This window comes from Terrapene carolina, unplaced genomic scaffold (genome assembly GCF_002925995.2).
Source record: "Terrapene carolina triunguis isolate 2854851 unplaced genomic scaffold, T_m_triunguis-2.0 Scaffold67, whole genome shotgun sequence".
NCBI classification, from domain to species: Eukaryota; Metazoa; Chordata; order Testudines; family Emydidae; genus Terrapene; species Terrapene triunguis.
The window spans coordinates 49,491,289-49,511,000 of record NW_020664418.1 but is presented as its reverse complement, the minus strand read 5'-3'; the positions used below and the strand labels follow the sequence as shown (position 1 = coordinate 49,511,000).

Genomic DNA, 19,712 nt, shown 5'->3' with positions numbered 1-19,712 from the left:
TCGGAGGGAAGCACCTGCTGCCGAATTCCCACCGAAGAAGAAAGCGGCGCAGTGGAGCTGCCGCCGGAGTGCCGCAGATCGCAATTGCGTCTTTTTTTTTTTCCCCCCGCCGCTTGGGGCGGCAAAAACCCTGGAGCCTGTCCTGGATCGAGATGTTACCCCACGTATTAAATATATAAAATATAGACACTTATGCCTATGAACTGACATAAGCACAATGTACCATCATGTTATAATCAAAATAATCAAGTTTCCTGGTTTCTCCCTAAAGCAGTCAACTGAAATCAACACAGATAAATGGCCATTGACTTAGAAGATGGTATCACAGTGAGTTTCATCATTTGGATTAAATCTGCCCTCAAATACTGGCTTGCAAAACATGACACTTCTCCCTTTTACAATGTTTTCATTTTTTTCTAAATAATTTCATGCTAAAATATCAACTTGACCCGATTTTAAACCATTTCACAATCTGTCTCCAACTTTAAAGTCGTATGTACAAAAAGCAGTGCACTATAAAATGGTTCACTCTTGAAAACCCCTTGAGTGAGTATCTTCCCCAAGAAAAACCTTCATCAAAATCTCTCATCACCTTCATTGATCCAGTACTAAAGTTACTTGGTATTTCTCATTTGCAGCAATGTAACTAAAAACCAATCTCTACTTAAAGTTTAATGCCGATGTAGTTTTTCTGTCCTAGAGGACTTTGGTGTTGAATAGAGAGCCAGTGAGAAAGCCCCAATGATAGTTAGGCTAATGATAATGGAGATACCAATTGAACCAACTGTTTGAGAGAAAGAGAGAAGAGGTGAGGAAGCTAAGAGCCAGTCACGGCGAGCGTTCATGTCTATAAAGATGGCCTCCATTTGGAAGTGTGTGCCAATGATCCCACATACATGGAAAAGCTGGTGGCTGTGCCCTGCAACAGAGTCAAAATATTTAACAAGAAATTTCTCTGGGTTTCATTAAAATACACCTCTAACAGCTTTGAAAATCTTATGTGCAAAAATTCAGTTTATTTATTTTACTAATTTATATGGCTCTTATTGTGATGCTGCTAAACTAAGGCAATTGTCCATCTGGAAACTCACTGAATCCCTGCTTATCATAAACTGAAGCTCTGCCTTGTGCTGTGATTCTGCCAGAGACTACAAACTAAGTAGAACTTGGCTGGATCACTGCTTGGATGGGAGACCACCAAGAAACACCTGTGTGCTGCAAGAAGTAGTACTGATGAGTCAGTCTTTCTTTCAACTCAGTACTGTGTAGCATGGCACGATGGTGTAGATTGGGTCGGCAACTTTTCTGAAGGGGTGTGCCTAGTCTTCATTTATTCACTCTAATTTAAGGTTTTGCGTGCCAGTCATACATTTGAACGTTTTTAGAAGATCTTTTTCTATAAGTCTATAATATAGAACTAAGCTATTGTTGTATGTAAAGTAAATAAGGTTTTTAAAATGTTTAAGAAGCTTCATTTAAAATTAAATTAAAATGCAGAGCCCCCCGGACTGGTGGCCAGGACCCAGGCAGTGTGAGTGCCACTGAAAAATCAGCTCGCGTGCCGCCTTCAGAACACGTGCCATAGGTTGCCTACCCCGGTATAGATTTTTGGATGGCAAAGAACCACTTTGTGGTCATTAAAGATTCTATGATACTTCTTGAAACAACAGGTCATTGGAGATGGCTTCTTACACAACTATGCATGGCTACTCTAACCATGAGTGTGAAACAGTGAATGCATTTTCCTGATATGAACCATTTACTCTGCTCCGGATATATTATATCCCTCATGAGATGCCCAAGCTTCTGTGCTCTTAAATGCTGGAAATAAAAAATAGCAAAGACAAGAATCACAGTGTTCTGCACTCACCAATATAGTCAAAGCGTCCCGGTGCAAGTCTCTCAGGCAAATGTGCAGCAAAAATGAAACAAGTGAGGAAGGCAAACACACAGTGCCTGTAGTGGACTGGGATTACGCTTTCCATGCAGCTTTCCCCAGTACACAGATATAGCTGTGATATCAAAAGGAAAAATTACACATGGGGTACCAAGAAAAGGAAAGTTAGAGAACTACTGAAGAATACCTCTAGATTGGGGCCAGATTTGCTGCTATGCTAAGGTCCCCTGGCCTCATAAAACGGCTAGAGGCGTCTTGTGGAGTAGTCACCCCACACAGCAGAACGCTCCACTAGCAGAAAGCTTGCATAGGCAGTTCCCCTGCCCCCCGTGCTAGCCACTTCTTCACTTCCAGTGTAAGCTGAGAGTGGGGCTGGGGCAGGGGCATTCATACATTGGGGCATGGGTGGGATCAACAATGAAGTGGGCGTGGTTCTATCTGAGTCTTATTCGCCACTGGTGTAAGGTCCCTAAGGGCCCTTATGCCAGTGTTGTAAGTTAAAGCCTTTTTCATGGAGCTTCAGTTTAGACTGTGGCTGGGAATCAGATAGCCTCAGTCAGCTCCTGTGCCCTCCATGCTGGGACACAGTGGAGAATCAAGCCCAAGCTCTCTCTCTATAACAGGGCTTTCTTGTCTGTCTGTCGCGTGTTTCCAAAGAACACACCACCTATCCCTGTAGCCCTATATACCAAGATGATGAGGCTTTGCCATCTTTGACTACTAGCCATCTTAGTATGAGGACTAAAAGTGGCCACTTATTGGATTATTGTACGCTGGGATCGGGAACACTGTGGGCAGAGCCCAGTAGTAGATATGAGAGCAGATGCAATCATCACTATTTTATGCAAATTAGGGTGCAAATACTGATGACCTTACTCAGGCAGAACTCCCACTGACATCCAAGAATTGGGCCAAGGGCAGCTTTTGGGCTCATGGTAAATTGCCAATATGTTTGAGTGCCCCTGTACTGAGCATAATCTGTACATCAACAAATATTTGCTAAAAATAGCCAAACACTGTTTTCTAGCTCATATAATTTTCTTTTTAAAAACAAGTCTGTATATTTTCCTAAATACACTCAGTCTCATGTTAATAGCCGATAGTTACTTCACTGCAGGAAGCCAATGTATTTTATGGCATCTTAATAAAAGTTGAATGTTCAGTGCATACCCTGTAGAAGAGAGGGGTGCTGTCGAACAGGTACGGATATGCAAAAGCCAGCGTGCGAAGAGTTTTACTGAGCCGGGGCTGCTGTATCTCGGGGAACCTACATAAAAAAGCATTTCAAATTACAAAATCAAGGCAAATAAGAATTGTGCAACTGCCAGGGATATTTTCGAAGGAACTGTGGCTTGCAGAACATGCTTTTTATGTAAATTTTTTGCACAAGCCATATTCTCATAGCTGTAGTAATCTATACTAGCATACAAAAAGCTGTCTAAATCCAGAAGTGGGGCTGGAGAAATTAAAGTCAAATTACAGCCATCCTCAATTTGTTTTTGCAACTAATTATTGTAAAATGTGGTAGACAAACAAGCCACATAAATGTCCAGGTTTGTTCTAACAATGGCCTTGTTTATAATGTATCAATCAGCTGAATTATGCAAAGACTGGTTAAAACTGTGGGCCTGGCCCAACTCTACTGAAGTCAATGGAAAGATTCCCATTGCCTTTACCATGAATGGATCAGGCCTTTTGAGACAGGGCACCCACAATCATTCCCCACTAAACTCAATCGATTCCCCACTTCCTCGGCTCTCATGTTGTAGAGAAGACAAATAAATTGAAAATAGCTGAATCTTGCACTAATACAGGAGCCATAGCAGGCCAGTCATCATCAATAATAAGGAATGATGAATGGAGCAGAGGGATATCTTGATTCTACAATTCAGCAAACTTCCATGTTGGGTCTCCAGCCTGATTGCTAGTATTGTGGTGTGCTGCTGTGTCATTGTGGTGACAGAGTCCAGCATAGACAGACACTGGGAGCAGTGTTGGAATTGCTGGTTCCTTGTGTGGTTCTTTCCAATTGTTTTCTGCAGGCCACAGTGGAATTAGCAGCATATTGAGGAGTCTGTAGCCATTTCCATAATGGCTGAATCACACAAATTTATTTCCCAGATTACAAGATTCTTACCATTGTGTAAAATCACTGAACAGCAAACAAATCAGACACAATTTTCTAAGCTCTGATTGACTAAAATGGATGTCTCTTCTAGATGTAGATTAGCATGCTAATCTTCAACACAGACTCTGAGAACAACTTTGAAAGTATGAAATCTTTTTACATCATCTTGGCACACATTTCAAAGCAGTATTAATGGCCTAAGGGAAAACACTGAGAAAGTGCTTCCTTTAAAATTTAGCAACATCTGTCATACGTCAGTTGGAAAAAAACAGAGTTTACTTCTTTAAATAGTTGCCAAAGTTATAGTTATTTTGACCTCTGAGTTTTTGTACTGCTTCATCACAGGGGCTAGATATTGAACTCAGTGTTGTCATAAAAAGAGATCTATTTATATTGGATTACAAGGCCTTGTAAGTAAAGCAGCATTCATGCCATGGTCATGAATGTTGATTCATTAAGTTGAATCACAGTTTCGGTTTACAATGCATGACACGTGTCTCAGAATACTTATATTTTACATCTGGCCAAGATTTTGTAAATGCAGCATTTCAGGGAATACAAACATATCAGCTAAAATTCAAAATAAAATAAATCTGGCCCTTATTACCTTTCTATGACATCACTGTTATAATGGAGGTATGGAGCACCAAGCCTGTTGATTACAATCATATGGTAAATGAGAAGGAAAGGGTATGTTTGGGTGGAGACATATGCTGGAATTTGTTAGCACTACCAAGAAAATTGTTGAGATGCACTTTATACTTTGTTGGTGCAAAGTCTAACATAATTTAACAGTCCTCAGCAAATGTGCAAAGAGCTGAAAGAAGTGGTAATTGTGCCAAAGAGGAGAGTTAGAAAGAACACCACACCTTTCAGCAGAAAAAACATGTTCATAGGTGACTCATTTACTCAAATGAAGAGCTTGAGATTCCAAACCAAGACAGAACCAGAAAGAGACACATTATTGCTCAGTGGTACACATACAAAGTTCATAGTAAATGCGATGTATTACCATTCTATTCAGGTCAGAAATCCAGTTGGAATATCAGTGATCACAGACACTTCACTTATCCCTTAGAGTCAGATTCCTCTTTGTGTCTGATATGGCAGTCACTCCACACACAATACTCTCACTGCAATGAGCCCAATTCATCTTGTGTCATTTATAAAGTGGGTGTAAAATGACACCATACTAATTTGGTAACATCAAGCACCCAGTTTGCATTGGTGAATGAAGATGCCAGTTGCAGGGCAATGGTAAATTGGCACCTCTCCATGTGATTTTTCTCATGGATTGAGCAGAAAAGGCCCAATGTTTACAAAGTTATTCAACCTCACAGGCAAGGCCAGTGAGAGGTTATGGGCACACATCTTCAGTAGTCTATGTTTTCACTCGAATTGAATTATGAAAGATCCACTCCCTCACTGTTAAGAATTTTCCATACCAAAAGAGCTCTACTACCGATGCAACCTCAAATGTGCTCTTGTTGCCAAGAAGGCTAACGGCATTTTGGGCTGTATAAGTAGGGGCATTGCCAGCAGATCGAGGGACGTGATTGTTCCTCTTTATTCGACATTGGTGAGGCCTCATCTGGAGTACTGTGTCCAGTTTTGGGCCCCACACTACAAGAAGGATGTGGAAAAATTGGAAAGAGTCCAGCGGAGGGCAACAAAAATGATTAGGGGTCTGGAGCGCATGACTTATGAGGAGAGGCTGAGGGAACTGGGATTGTTTAGTCTCCAGAAGAGAAGAATGAGGGGGGATTTGATAGCAGCCTTCAACTACCTGAAGGGGGGTTCCAAAGAGGATGGAACTCGGCTCTTCTCAATGGTGGCAGATGACAGAACAAGGAGCAATGGTCTCAAGTTGCAGTGGGGGAGGTCTAGGTTGGATATTAGGAAACACTATTTCACTAGGAGGGTGGTGAAGGACTGGAATGCGTTACCTAGGGAGGTGGTGGAGTCTCCTTCCTTGGAGGTTTTTAAGGCCTGGCTTGACAAAGCCCTGGCTGGGATGATTTAGTTGGGAATTGGTCCTGCTTTGAGCAGGGGGTTGGACTAGATGACCTCCTGAGGTCCCTTCCAACCCTGATATTCTATGATTCTATGAAATGTACCCTAGAAGGAAGTGAAGAGTTCAGATAGGGCAGGTCTACTCGCGACCTAACGAGCGCAGTCCTGTTCCCCCGACCTCAGTAGGAATTTTGCCACCGAGTTCAGCGCAAGTAGGAAATGGCCCAGTTTCTTTTTCACGCCATTCATTTGTAAACTGCAGGTGCATTTGTATGACAGTTACTGCCGGGCACAGCCCTGATCTGATACTCACTAATCAAGGAATGAACACAGCGTCCATTGGTTTTGTATTTGCATTTTATTTATTTTAAAACTAAAACCAAAAAAACAAAGATGGGGAGTGGACGATACAGATGGGGATGAAACCAGATCATTTCCAACCCCAACATTCCTAGAAAAGAAAGATGGAAGCCTCAGTTAAAACTAGTGTTTGCAACTCTCGTGGTACTGTGGGATATTTAGTTGTGTGAGTGGTTTCTCATGGCAGACTCAACTGTGTTTTTCTACCTTTCATTTCTTTTAGCATCCTAAAAAGAGAAGAGACACAGGCCTTGATCCCGTAAATCCTTCAGCGGTGTAGCACAAGTGGAGACTGGTTCCATGTGAGGGCAAGGAAAGATAAGCATGGGGTGTAGTATGGCGAAAGTAAGCCTCAAATCTCCTTCATCCCTGCTCCCAAGTGTGGTTACATACAGTGTATTGAATGGATGTGTCTTGATGCTAATTTGGGTTGTCTTAACTCTGCACTTCTTCCTTAGGTCTTATTCTTGCTATCAAGGAGAACTAACGTGGTAGCTACACAGCAGTTGTTTCATTACTGCAAGTTCAAATTTCTCACTGCTCCTTGTCCTTGCACCTTCTACATGCAGCATTCTGTGCTCAGGTCATCTAAGGCTCCCTGCCAACTTCTCAGCTCATTTAACACCCCGTCTCTGCAAAACAATTCTTTGTAACTCTCCGGACTTTCTGAGCAATGAACTAGATCAGTGTTTCTCAAACTTTTGTACTGGTGACGCCTTTCACACAGCAAACCTATGAGTGCGACCCCCCTTATAAATTAAAAACACTTTTTTGTATTTAACACAATTATAAATGCTGGAGGCAAAGCGGGGTTTAGGGGTGGAGGCTGACAGCTCGCGACCCCCCATGTAATAACCTGGTGACCCCCTGAGGGTTACGACCCCCAGTTTGAGAACCCTTGGACTAGATACTTACTAGTGCTCTTCAAATCAGATGCGAAGCTGGCTCCCAACAAAGCTCTGACACAATTTAGACCTCTGTGAAAGCCTGTTGTAAGCTCTGCAGACTTTGGGTATGGAAAACGATGATGAAGATGATGAGCCTATTGGCTTTCTTTTTATCCTCCTTGTAGGGTGCTGAGCTTCAGGTGCAAGTGTAGATTCCATCCCATCCTTCATGTCCTCATGCCACCCATTCAAATACAGCTGTGCTACTATTCGCCCCGCATTTTGCTACTTTTTTTTAGCAACGTACAAATCTACATTTACTTCCATTTCTGAAACACAACACCAATTCTTCAGCCCAGGTGCGCAATAATCCATGGGATTTTATGTTCTGCAAGAAAAGTTTAAGTCCCAGGAATACTTCTCTGTTTTCTTCCATATGTCCTGTCTTTATTCTAGCTCCATGTGGGAATCTGAAGGGAGATGTCCAAGTTCTCAAGCATGCGAGAGCTCTTGAGTTGCAACTGCTGCACAGATGTTGATTCAGTGGGTGAGAAGGATATGGGAAGAAGTAGGAAGTTCTCAGTGAGAGAGCAATGGAGGCATCCTGCTTCCCCTAAAAGTCAAAAATAAGTTCGTTTTCAGCCATTTTTATACACTTTCACATTTGACAATTCAGTATTCGTAAAGTACATAAAAGGAAAAAATGCTTTATTACTGATTCACCAATCAACTATCCAGTATTGGAAGAAATTCCTGAGAAGCTGGTAAGAGCTGGTACGGTAGGTTTATAGAAACACTAACCTTTTCTGATGACCATGATAAAAGTTTCTGCCTTCATCAAGAAGTTCCATCTTCATGCTGATACACTGATTCATATTCCTGTTGATCTTCATGAGGAATAGTATGAAGTGATTAAGATGGATGGGTACATAGAATCATAGAAATGTAGGTCTGGACGGGATCTTGAGAGGTCATCTAGTCTAATCCCCTGTGCTGAGGCAGGACCAAGTAAACCTTATTCTGCTGCTCTCGCTTTCCTTTCCTTAGAATCATGAAATCTATCATTTCATGGTCACTTTCACCCAAATTGCTTTCCACCTTCAGATTCACTACCAATTCCTCCCTGTTGGTCAGAATCAAGTCTAAAATGGCTCTCACCCTGGTTATTTCCTCCACTTTCTGAAATAAAAAGTTGGCCCCAATACATTCCAAGAATTTATTGGACATTTTGTATTTTGCTGCATTATTTTCCCAACAGTTGTCTGGATAGTTAAAGTGCCCCATTACTACCAGGTCTTCTGTTTTGAATATTTCTGTTGTTTGTTCTAGAAATGTCTCATCCACTTCTTCCTGATCTCGTGGTCTATAGTAGCCCCCTACCATGATGTCACCCCTATTTTTCCCCTTTTATCTTTACCCAGGGATTTTCAACTGGTATGCTTCTCACCTCCTTCTAGACTTCAAAACAAGTGTATATATTCTTGATATATAATGCAACATCTCCTGCCTTTTTCCCTGCTGGTCCTTCCTACACAATCTCTACTAATATTCCAGTCATGAGATTTATCCCACCAAGTTTCTGTGATGCCAATTAAGTCATAATTTAGCTTACGTACTAATACTTGCAGTCCCTCCTGTTTATTCCCCATACTTCTTACATTTATGTACAGGCATGCTTGTTGTTAAAGGCTCCAAGTACCTGAAGGAATCCTACCAGGACCCATGAATCTTTCTCCATTTTTAGTTATTGTAGAGCAAGTAAAAATAGTTGCCAACTGCTTGATGTCCCATTCGGACAAGTTAATACTGAGATGGCTGTAATCTGGAGCTGCAGGCTGTTTGATGGTAGTGGCTACAGATTATACAGTGGCTGGGATTAATAACCAGACCCATGCAAGCTACTTTGCTGTTTACGACCACCTCAATATTAACCTGTCCGAATGGGACATGGAGCAGCTGCCAGCTGTCAGATACTTGAGTAGCGTCAAAGACAATGCTGAACAATGCTTCAAAAAATGTGGACGCTTGTATAGCACCATCCATGGTTCAGGCCTTTCAGCGGCCTCTGTGGGGACCTCATGACATCAAGCTTTCTACGAAGCTGCAGGTCTATAGAATGACAGTTACACCAACTCTGTTGCACAGAAATGAAACGTGGGTGAATCGGAGGGCTGAAGATCACTGGACTGATGGTTCTAATTTTCATTGTCTCCGTCATCTGCTCCATATGAAGTGGCAAGACAAGATCAGAAATGAAGATATTCGAAGCCAAATCCAACAATCATCTCCATCAGGGCTGGATCAGTTGCAGCAGCTTTGTTGGTATGGATATATTATAAAAACGGAAGACCAATGAGTTCCAATGCATGCTTATCAATGAATGCTGCTACCCCGCTGGTGACCATGTGGGTGCCAAACACTTCGGTGGCATGACAAGATTGCCAGTGATGGACAGAAACCTCAATATATAACCAGACAATCTTAAGCACCATGCCAAAGATGAATCCAGATGGCGATTGCTTTACAAGAAGGCAACGTACCTTTGGGATTTGCCAAGATGATGATGAAGTGCAAATGGCCTCAGTATTAATCAACCTGAAATCGTTATACTGTATTGTTGCAACTACATCATCTTTTACTCACTAAAATAATCTACATGCCTATGAAAGTTAGTGCCCAGTACGTTTGAAGGAGTGGAAATATACCTGCTTATTGGTAGATGTGGTTGTGATGGGATCCCCCCAGGGTGCAGCCTGGGACTGTGGGACCACTGTGCCCCCTGAACTCTCTCCAGCCTGGGCTGTCTCTCACAATGCCTTGCTAGTGACCAGCAGCAAACCCCTCCAGGTGCTGTGATCACTCAGCACAACAGCATGTGGAGCCCCACACCCAGCTAGATTGTGTGAATGCTCCCAGAGCCACTCACGAATCACACAGAGAAAGGCACCAACCAAATCCCCCCAGCTCCCAGCACTGTGCCCCAGGAATATACCGTCTTGCACTGCTCAAGACGAGCAATACAGATTTATTAATTGGTTCACCACTTCAGCAATGGAAAGTGGACATACACCAGCCTTTGCAAACCTGAGCAGATTTGCCACACACTTCATACAAACTCACTGGTAAAGATAAACAGTAAAACAAATTTATTGACTATAAAAGGTAGATTTTAAGTGATATTAAGTGATAGGCAAAATGTCAGAATTAGTTACCAAAAGAAATAAAATATGACCACGCAGTCTAAACTCTCAACCCTATTAGACTGGGCAACAACTAGACTAAGCAGTTTTTCTCACCCCACTGGATATTGCAGTCCTTAGTATACAGATGTCCCCCTTGAAATCTGGGCCAATCTCCTCTGTTGGAGTCTTGCTTGCAGCGTAGGTGGGGGAAGGAGAAAGGCCAAACATGTGGCCACTCTGTCTGTTTTATACCCTCAGTCCATGTGCTTGGAAAACAAGTCCAGGCATGTCTGGGTGGGCCTTGCTGAGTCCCCAGGCAAGGCTGAGTAATTCCCCTGGTGTGGCTTCATGCAGGTGAGTCATTGCATTGTAGCTCCCTTGCTGGACAATGGTCGTTGATGGATTGTTTGACACCCCGCCCAAGCGTTGGTTACTTTCCTTGTTGTTGCCTCTGGGGAGCTAATACCTCACTGATTCCCTAACTTACAGCATGTTTTAGTGACCACCATACAACACAATCTCATAACTTCCTATTCATTAATGATATACACATATGGACAGAGAAATGACGTTCAGCAGGTCATAACCTTTCCCCTGATACATATAAAGCATGACTTGTAAGGTAAGATCACAATCATATATAAATGAGGAATATGGGGGTTCCAGGACACTCCCCCAAGGTATAGAATGTCACAGTGGTTTTTCTGTGAATGGTCATAAAAGCTATGGTAGATGTGGATGGCTCAAGATTGCATTGGCCTACTACTGAGAGTGTTTTTTTAAAAAGACAAGAGAGATTCATGGGTGACTGCACTTCTAAACGTGTTAGACTGCATTGCTTCCAACATTGGCCATTCTGCAGTTTGGACCAAATTTTGCTGTTATAATTCACATTGATTTTGAGGAAGAGTTGCACTGGTGTAACTCAGCAGAATCTGGTCCTTTAGCTATAGCAATTAAGATTACGGAAGGATTCTGTGTTGTATGAAAGCAAATGAGATTTACTACTGTTACTGAGCACTAAATTTCCTGCATGGTGCTGAATGCCTTAAACTCCCAGGGACTCAGTCAGTCCCATTTTCTCTCCAACCTTTTCCTGTTGAAGCAGGCTCTCTGCCCCTTGCGTGGCTCATTGCACCCTTTGGGGATGCAATCGTGAGTTAGCCACTTACATAAACAAGGAAGAGGACTTTGGCGAAGAGACATTCACAAAACTATGGATTTTACGGAACTGTGCACTCCTAGTGTATTTCACTGAACATCAAGGCCCCCTGGGGAAAATGATTCCGTGCCACAGGGTGGCATTTCTCTTCCTCTGCAGCTGCGGGCCTGAGCCTAAAAGAAAAAAAGAAAGGAGAGAGACAGACAAAAAGAAAAGAATAGCTGGAGAGTCTGGTAGCTAACAAAGTCATTGCTGGCACACTATAAGCTGAAGCTCCATGCTACTGCAGTTCATTTGACAGGGAAGCTCCATTTTGCATGAATGAAGTTAGGGAAATATATAAAAGCTTCCGATAAGAGTTCAACGTCAACTGCACAGAGATATTCTCTGATTTTATTATATGTTTATTATGAATAATAGAGAAGTTACCGACTCACAGGGGACCACATTGCACGGCCGATTGTGAAGCAACAGGATGGTTGGGTAGGAAGAGGAAGATGTCTCTAGGATTCAAGAATGATCACTAGGGCAAGAGCTATTATCCCAGCAGAGATGGCAATTAGAAATCAGTGGGCCTGATTCTCCACTCAGACTGGTGTAAATCAGGAATCATATTATTTGAGTCAATTGAATCACCCTGGTGTAAAGTTAGAGCAGAATCAGGCCCACTAGCCACCATTTCTGCTTACTTGGGAACCTTTTTTTGACTCGTTAAAATGGTGACATTTGATACTTCAGCATTGCTGAGACAACAATGTGACACTGTCTTATCCGATCTATTTGGTGCTGTAAAATTTTTACATGACCATATCTACAGTTCTGCAATTGGGTGATGCTGGCATTTCAACTTGTAAATTAAAAAGAATTTAAAATAGGTTTAAAAGCTACACGTGGACTGGTCAAACTCATTGATATTTCATAACTGGGTTAGCCTGGTAATACTTGAAATTGTAAAAGCTAGAGTTAACCACTGTCTTCATTTGTCTAACCAGACAACAGAAATCAAAAGTCAACCAACACAAAAGAGGAGGGAAAAACAAACAAAAGAAGAGAGAAACAGAGGGAAAAAAGAAAAAAGGAGAGGGGAAAAAAGGCAAGACAAGTGGGATGGTCTAAAAATATCAGTTCCTAATTCTGCAGTTCACATAATACTTGGTACTAAAATTAAAGTGATGGAGGCAAACCTGCAGCCCTGACTCTAGTGAGTAGTCCTCTGCAAGTACCCTACAGAACCTCAGTAGAGCTACTTCTGTGAGTAAGTGGCTGGATCAAGACCCATCTGGGACAGCCAAGCTTTGCAGCATGATTTTGGTAGACCCATGTACTGCTATGCTATCAATTTGTTCCCCCCTGGAGTTGCTTCTTTTCTCTGCTACAGCAGAATCACCTCTGCTGCTGTTGGTGTTTTACCTTTGGGAATTCAGCTCTCCCTGTTCTGTGGCAATATCATTTCAAACATATTTACATGTCAGCGAAGGCCACGGGTCAGACGTGGACTTAGAGCCACTAAAGCTGATAGGGAAGCACTCCTCAATAAGCAGAAGCTATTGTGGTGCTTTGTCCTGTAATGGACACACATTCTAATAGGAAAAACTGGGATCACTCCTCCAATAAAAGGACAATAAACTAATTACGCTGAACTATTCATGCAGCTCCAAAACCAAAAATCAGTTATCAGTTGCAGAGGCAAACTGTGTGTCATCTTTATGGCAGAGATTAACCTTCTACAAAGAAGGCTTTAAAGAGGATTTCCATCAGATCCTTTTTGAGATTTGGTAGGTAATTCATAACCAGAAGCTAGCTGAGTACTATGGAAGTTTTTAGAAATGTTGCTCAAATCCAAATTCCATGCCAGGATACTTTCAGTTTATAATAAAGTCAGATTTTCAGGGCAGTTAGATTTGAATGATTTTCTCCTGGTAAGCATACAGTACACGTCATGTTTATTACCCTTTACAAAGGAGGCAGTTGGGTGCGAGGCCCCAATCCTGCAAACCCTTACGCACGTTCCTAACTTTATGCCCATGAGCAGTCCCCTTGACTTCAACAGGACTAGCTGGGTGCTTAAAATTAAACCCATGCTTAAGTGTTTGCAGCCCAGGGGCCCAAATTTCTTTACCCCATATATCAGGCACACTGTAGTTAAAGAAAAAAACAAGTTACTTTAGGCAGACATATTAAACATAGTAAGATATCAAGCTAGCTTTCAGCAACTCTAAAAATAAAGCTTTACCGATAAGTTATTTCACATGCTCTAGCTTCACTGTATGACATGGTTCTAAAATTAAACGTCCTTTCCCCAGTGCACACAGCGTTACATATTCCAAAGCTACATTTGTAAATAAACCTGCTTTAGCAGTCACAGTGGGATAATCAGGAGGTAACTGTACCTGGAGTAGCAGGAAAGACCAGTGCTAATGACCGTGTTAAGCACAGCAATGGGTACATAACAGTGATGGAAAGTGCTATTGATCCATTCTTCTGGGAAAACATACGTTGAATAAGCAATCGCAGAGCCTGAAAATAAAATCAGTGTCCAGGTTAGTTTTGAATGTTATTAGTGCCCTTCAGTAACCTCCCGGGTAATTTGGTGATCTTGCAGGTTTCAAACAAGCAAACCTATGTTATCCTGTGTTTCTTGTAGACAGATCCTAAATATATTTCAGAGGTGATGAGCACTTGTAGCTCCCTCTGCAATTAGAGAAAGCTGCAAGGAAGGACAGGATTTCAGCACCTTGGAAAATGAAACCATTGATTTTTAAATAAGCCTCCAGATTCAGGGGCAAGACTATCAGAAAAAGTCCATTGTTGTTTGAAGCTGACTGATATTGGATATGTAGTGTTGTTGTAGCTGTGTTGGTCTGGAGAAAAGGTGGTTGAAGTGATATCTTTTATTGGACCAACTGCAGTTGCTGAGAGAGGTGTCTGTCTCTCTCACCAAGGGGAGTTGGTCCAGTAAAAGACATTACTTCACCTACCTTTGTCCTCTGATAGTGGATAGTCTGCCATGGACTTGATCAGAGGTGTCTGCGAGTGGACTAGGGACCTTAATTTAACACATGTGAAAGACAAAATAAGGAAAAAAGTTTCATCATTTCAGATACTAGGTTAAACACTTCATTAATTAGAGCTTTGAAACTGGTCTGTATCACAGGACAGAAACAAATTGACTTAGGACAATAGCATTCCCCTATTTATTGGCAGCCCAGCCTGATAACATTCTATTCTAGCTATGTTTATACCTCTTTTTCTGGTAGAAAAAATTAAGGCAAATTATGTAGCTCTGGGCTGATTCTGTTCTCACTCACATTGGGTTTTATGCCTGTGCAATGCCATTGACTTCTTAAATATAAATAAATAAATGGAGATATCCTATCTCCTAGAACTGGAAGGGACCTTACATTGAGTCCAGCCCCCTGCCTTCACTAGCAGGACCAAGTATTGATTTTTGCCCCAGATTCCTAAGTGGCCCCCTCAAGGATTGAACTCACAACCCTGGGTTTAGCAGGCCAATGCTCAAACCACTGAGCTATCCCTCCCCCCAACTTCAGTGGAGTTCCTCTTGATTGACCCCAGCGTAAGCAAGAGAAGAATCTGGCCCAGAACCTTTTGTTTTTTCCTGTTGTAAAGTGACAGAATTGTAGTTTGCTTCAGCCTGCTCCTTTCAGATATTTTACAAAAAACGAAGAGCCCGACCCTGCAACCAGTCCTAACTCAGGCATTTCCCCAGCAGTGACTGCTAGGGCTAAGTCAGAACTGCAAAATCGAACCCTTCAATGGATTTTTTTTAAATTGCAGTGGAGATGTTCGTACGTTTCTGTTATATTTATGTGGTTGCCAGCGTATATGCTTTCTTTAGTGTGATTCATATTTATGCTTGAATTATTTCATTAAGTGCTGAAGATAACTTTATCGTTCCCGTTGCTGTCAGCACGACTTCCTTGTAACAGAGATGACGCATCCCACGGGGCCCATTCCTTTACAAATATAATAAATAAACCCAAAGGCAGTAACTTCATGTCAGGATATCTCTGATTTATAAGCAAGACAGCCAGGTCCCTCTGGATCCTTATGTAGATGCAGATTAGACACATCACAGAGGGGAAACTCTGACTCAGAGCAGGGTACTTTCAGCAACCCCTTGTATGACTGTGCACTGATCAGAATGACCAGCAACTTCAAAGGAGGCTGGACATGTCCCGTGATAACAGATAAAACATGCTATGTTGGCACTGCAGGAATGCAGAACATCTGAACCAGCAGGTTAGGTCTAATTTACCTTACTTAGTTTTTTGGGGGGCTATGGAATTATTTGGATCGTGCGATTTCATCCTTTTACTCTGAGCATTAGCAAAATGGCAAAATCTAAAAATGTTGGTGACACATGTGTTTTACAAGCCACAGGCCACTCCAAACCGAAACAGCAGGTGTAATCCATTGTAGACAAAAGCATGGAATTAATTCACAAATGGTGAGATGGTCTGCATCTCCCTCGATGGTATCAATAAATAAAACCAGAGCTATTCTCACACGGGTTGCATGTACTCAGCATTCTTTCTATAGAGCCATAATAGTGTCAGGCCACTGCTTTGGTCCCCTCTACCTCCAAGATTAGCCATTAACACATAGCACAGATTCATGATAGAAAAAAGTCACAGTTTTACTTCAACGCTCCCAGACAAAGTGACTTTACCAAATGTTAACATGCAGGACTGTACTTCAACATTCTGCGGATGGTAGTATCTAGCAAGCCACGTCTTTGACTTCGGCAGGCATCAGAGTTGGATGAAGTGTGTGTGTGTCTGTCTGTCTCAAGCCCTGGGTGTGTCTTCAACACAGTCATGTTGCAATAGTTAAGGACAAGAGGTCCTCCAATCTCCCCTTGCTAATCGGTGGAGCAGGATTTCAATTCTTGGCTTGATGCAGGACTTGACTTGGGGGGAACAAAAGTAGCTTTAAGCCATTTTTCAGCTGTCAATCTCTTGGTTCCTGGCATAAATACCAGCAGCCTCGGGACTTCCTGTGTGACTTCAGACAAGGCATTTAAACTCTGTGCTTTAGTTTCTGTAACATGGGTATGACAGTACTTCCATACCTCATGAAGGTGTTGTGAGCCTTACTTCATTAATGTTCATAAAGTGATTTGAGATCCTTGAATGGACGGTGCAAAGCATGAATTATTATTAACTGAAAAACACCCATAGCAATCCCAAAATACTTGACATTAAAGACGAATGAGAAAAAAAAATGAGACACTGGGCAACTTTTTCAAAAGTGCCTAAATGACTTAAAAGCCTAAGTCCTATTTTCAAAAGTGAATTAGGATCCCATGTTCCATTGACTTTTAATTAGATTTAGGCTCCTAAATACCAAAGTCACTTTTGAAAATGGGGCTTAGGCCCAGATCTTTAAAGGTGTTTAGGTACATAATTCTTACTGATATCAATGGGAGCTAGGGGCCTAAATACCTTTGAGGATCTGGGCCCCAAGTCACTTGGATGCTTTTGAAGATGTTGCCAATTATTCTGTTACATATTTAACAAGACAATGTTTGGAGACTCTTACCTAAGCTGTACATACTAAGGGCACCATAATCAAAGAAATAACAAATATGTCTCGCCTGGATGGACATCGTACTGAATGTGTGGGCACAGCTGGATGTGAAAGGATAAATACAGCACGTGAGCATGTAGGCAAGAAAGGGCCAGGCATACATGTCGTTCCAGATATCCAGCGAATAGGCCAAGGCAAACAACTTCCATAGGAAGTACCTGAAATACAAAATATTGAGTTAGTACCTTGTGCGTTACTAGTGAAATGCCGCCCCATTGAAATCAGTGGCAAAACTCCCATTCTCGAGGATTTCACCCTCACTGATTTATTGTTATTTTGTCAGAACTACGATGAATGCATTGATTATTATTTGAGTTCTCAGTTATATTTTCCTTGTCCCTCCATTAGAACATTTCCCACCCAGGTCCCATAATCCTTCAGTCACCCCCCATCACAAACAGCCATCTACTTAGGGTGATTTTAAACATTTGAAAATACAGCAGTTAATTAAAACCAGCTCAAGTACCAGGCAGGCAAAAAGTGTGTCCATATATTTAGTGTTTCGTTTGTCATCTGGAAGGCACTGAGGAGACAGTCTGCTACAGAACTTCTTGGATGCCGATACCCAAACAGGATGCCCTGCTCTCGAAACACCTGCAAGGGGATGATTAGAAGTGCGTTGTTTAGCTGGACTGTACAGTCTGTATATTTCGCAATGTGTCACAGGAATTGGAGCATGAGATGCCCAATCCTGCAGCTAAACTCCCACTAAACATCTCCTTGTAAAAGGAGAACTTTATCAAGCTGCAGTGCAGAATATTAATTCAGAAAGCATGCTACAAAGGCAGGAGAACACATGTTAACAGTGCAGTAGGGTTGTTGCAGAAACATGGTTGCATGTTCTCGTCTAGGACATGGGCTCGGGGGGTGAGGAACAATCGAGGTAATAGCTGCTAAACAGGGCCCTAAGAACGGCCATACTGGGTCAGACCAAAGATCCATCTAGTCCAGTATCCTGTCTTCTAACAGGTGCCCCAGAGGGAATGAACAGAACAGGGAATCATCAAGCGATCCATCCCCTGTCGCCCATTCCCAGCTTCTGGCAAAAGTGTGAGGATCATGGGGAAATTCTTGATTAGGACCATGAGCTCAAAGGACATCTACATATAGGAGCCGACCCTCTACCTGCGAGCCTGCAGCAGAACTGTGGGCAATGGCTGGTCCCCCAGCTGCTAACTGCTCCTAGCCTCTGTCCCCTCAGTGGCATGTGGAAGCTAGGCTGCAGCTCAGCTCCAGCCCAGCCCATTTCTGCAAAATTAGGTCATTCCGAAAATGGTCACTGATTTGCAGGGCCTCCAGTTGGGAGCCACACGAGAGACACTTTGGGCCTGATTTTCAGAGTTGTTGAAGAAACTAGCAGCTGTTGGGTCCTCAGCAATTCCGAAAATGAGCCCACTTAATTAGGTGCCCACATCTGGACTAAGGGTATGCCTACACTGCATCTGGGAGGGAGCCTACCAGCCTGAGTCCACAGACTTGTGCTGGCAGGGCTTGCGCCAGCGCATTAGAAATAGCAAGCAGGGCTGTTGCGGCTTGGGCTGGAGCTGGCTCTCAAACCGGCGTGGTGGGGGAGACTTGAGAACCCAAGCTCCAGCCCCAGCCACAATGTCTACACAGCTCTGTTTAGCGTGTTAGCAAAAGCCCCGCCAGCACAGGTCTGGGAGGCGCATTCCAAGATGCAGTGTAGACATACCCTAAGGGGCCTGGCTTCGGGCACCTGTTTCTGAAAATCTTGTCCTTTAAGTTCAGACTCTTTAAATGAATTCAAAATATTATTGAAAATCATTATCAAAGTATTTGATCAAAAACCTGGTTTTTGGTGAATAAGTTTTATAAGCATTTTATAATGTTTTCAATTAAAAAAAATTAAAAATACGCTGAAAAAAATTCTCTGCACTGTTTTTTCAATGCCTCTCTTTCAAACTCTTCAAAACAAAAAATTACACAAAACAAAACAACTTCACCATTTCAAAAATTTCCACAAAAATAGTTTTTTTTCCCAGCCAGGTCGAGGGCCACTGATTTGGACATAGGGTTTGGCCAACATGCTTTAATCAAAAGATTCACATGTAGAGCATTAGAAGAAAGTTATAATTAAAAAGAGAAGTTGTAGCTGAAGTTTTATTAGGCTACTGAGCCCACACAGATCAGCAGCCAAATAGGAGATACATTTAACAAAACCTTACTTACTTGAGGCACTTGATTAATACTGAGTTGCCTGGGCAACTTCCAACTCAGCATTGTGTGTTGGGCTAGGTGGTGTTGATTTTGGCTTGGAATGCTTGTTAAATCTTCACCTCCTTAGAGACAGACTCCTACGTAGTCTTCATCTATGGCCTCAGGCCAAACTCAGCGTTATTTACACCTTCCTGTCTCCTCGCCCGGCTTGTTGCCAAGACCCCCAAGCGCTTTGGTGCTAGGGAGAGCAAGAGAACAACACAAGGGAGATTGCTATGCAAGAGGAACAAAC

The 19,712-nt window shown here is 42.4% G+C and overlaps 1 protein-coding gene across 1 annotated transcript; it reads right to left on the bottom strand.

Annotated features, from left to right (window-relative positions):
- Positions 1–671: 671 nt before the first annotated feature.
- On the bottom strand, positions 672–19,483 carry PAQR5 (progestin and adipoQ receptor family member 5). The gene is made up of 7 exons (XM_024199592.2): positions 19,433–19,483; positions 17,709–17,836; positions 17,195–17,400; positions 14,020–14,146; positions 3,068–3,164; positions 1,871–2,012; positions 672–919 (listed from the first exon to the last, which is right to left on the bottom strand). Exons 1-7 carry the CDS (start codon positions 19,481–19,483, stop codon positions 672–674), a joined length of 999 nt encoding a protein of 332 aa, XP_024055360.2.
- Between the last annotated feature and the right edge of the window lie 229 nt (positions 19,484–19,712).

Coding starts and splice junctions, on each gene's coding strand:
- PAQR5 (XM_024199592.2), bottom strand. CDS start 19,483: ATGCTGAGTTGGAAGTTGCCCAGGCAACTCAGTATTAATCAAGTGCCT. Junction 17,401..17,708: donor ACACACTTTTTGCCTGCCTG/GTACTTGAGCTG, acceptor TTTGTATTTCAG/GTACTTCCTATGGAAGTTGT. Junction 2,013..3,067: donor GCACCCCTCTCTTCTACAGG/GTATGCACTGAA, acceptor TTGATATCACAG/CTATATCTGTGTACTGGGGA.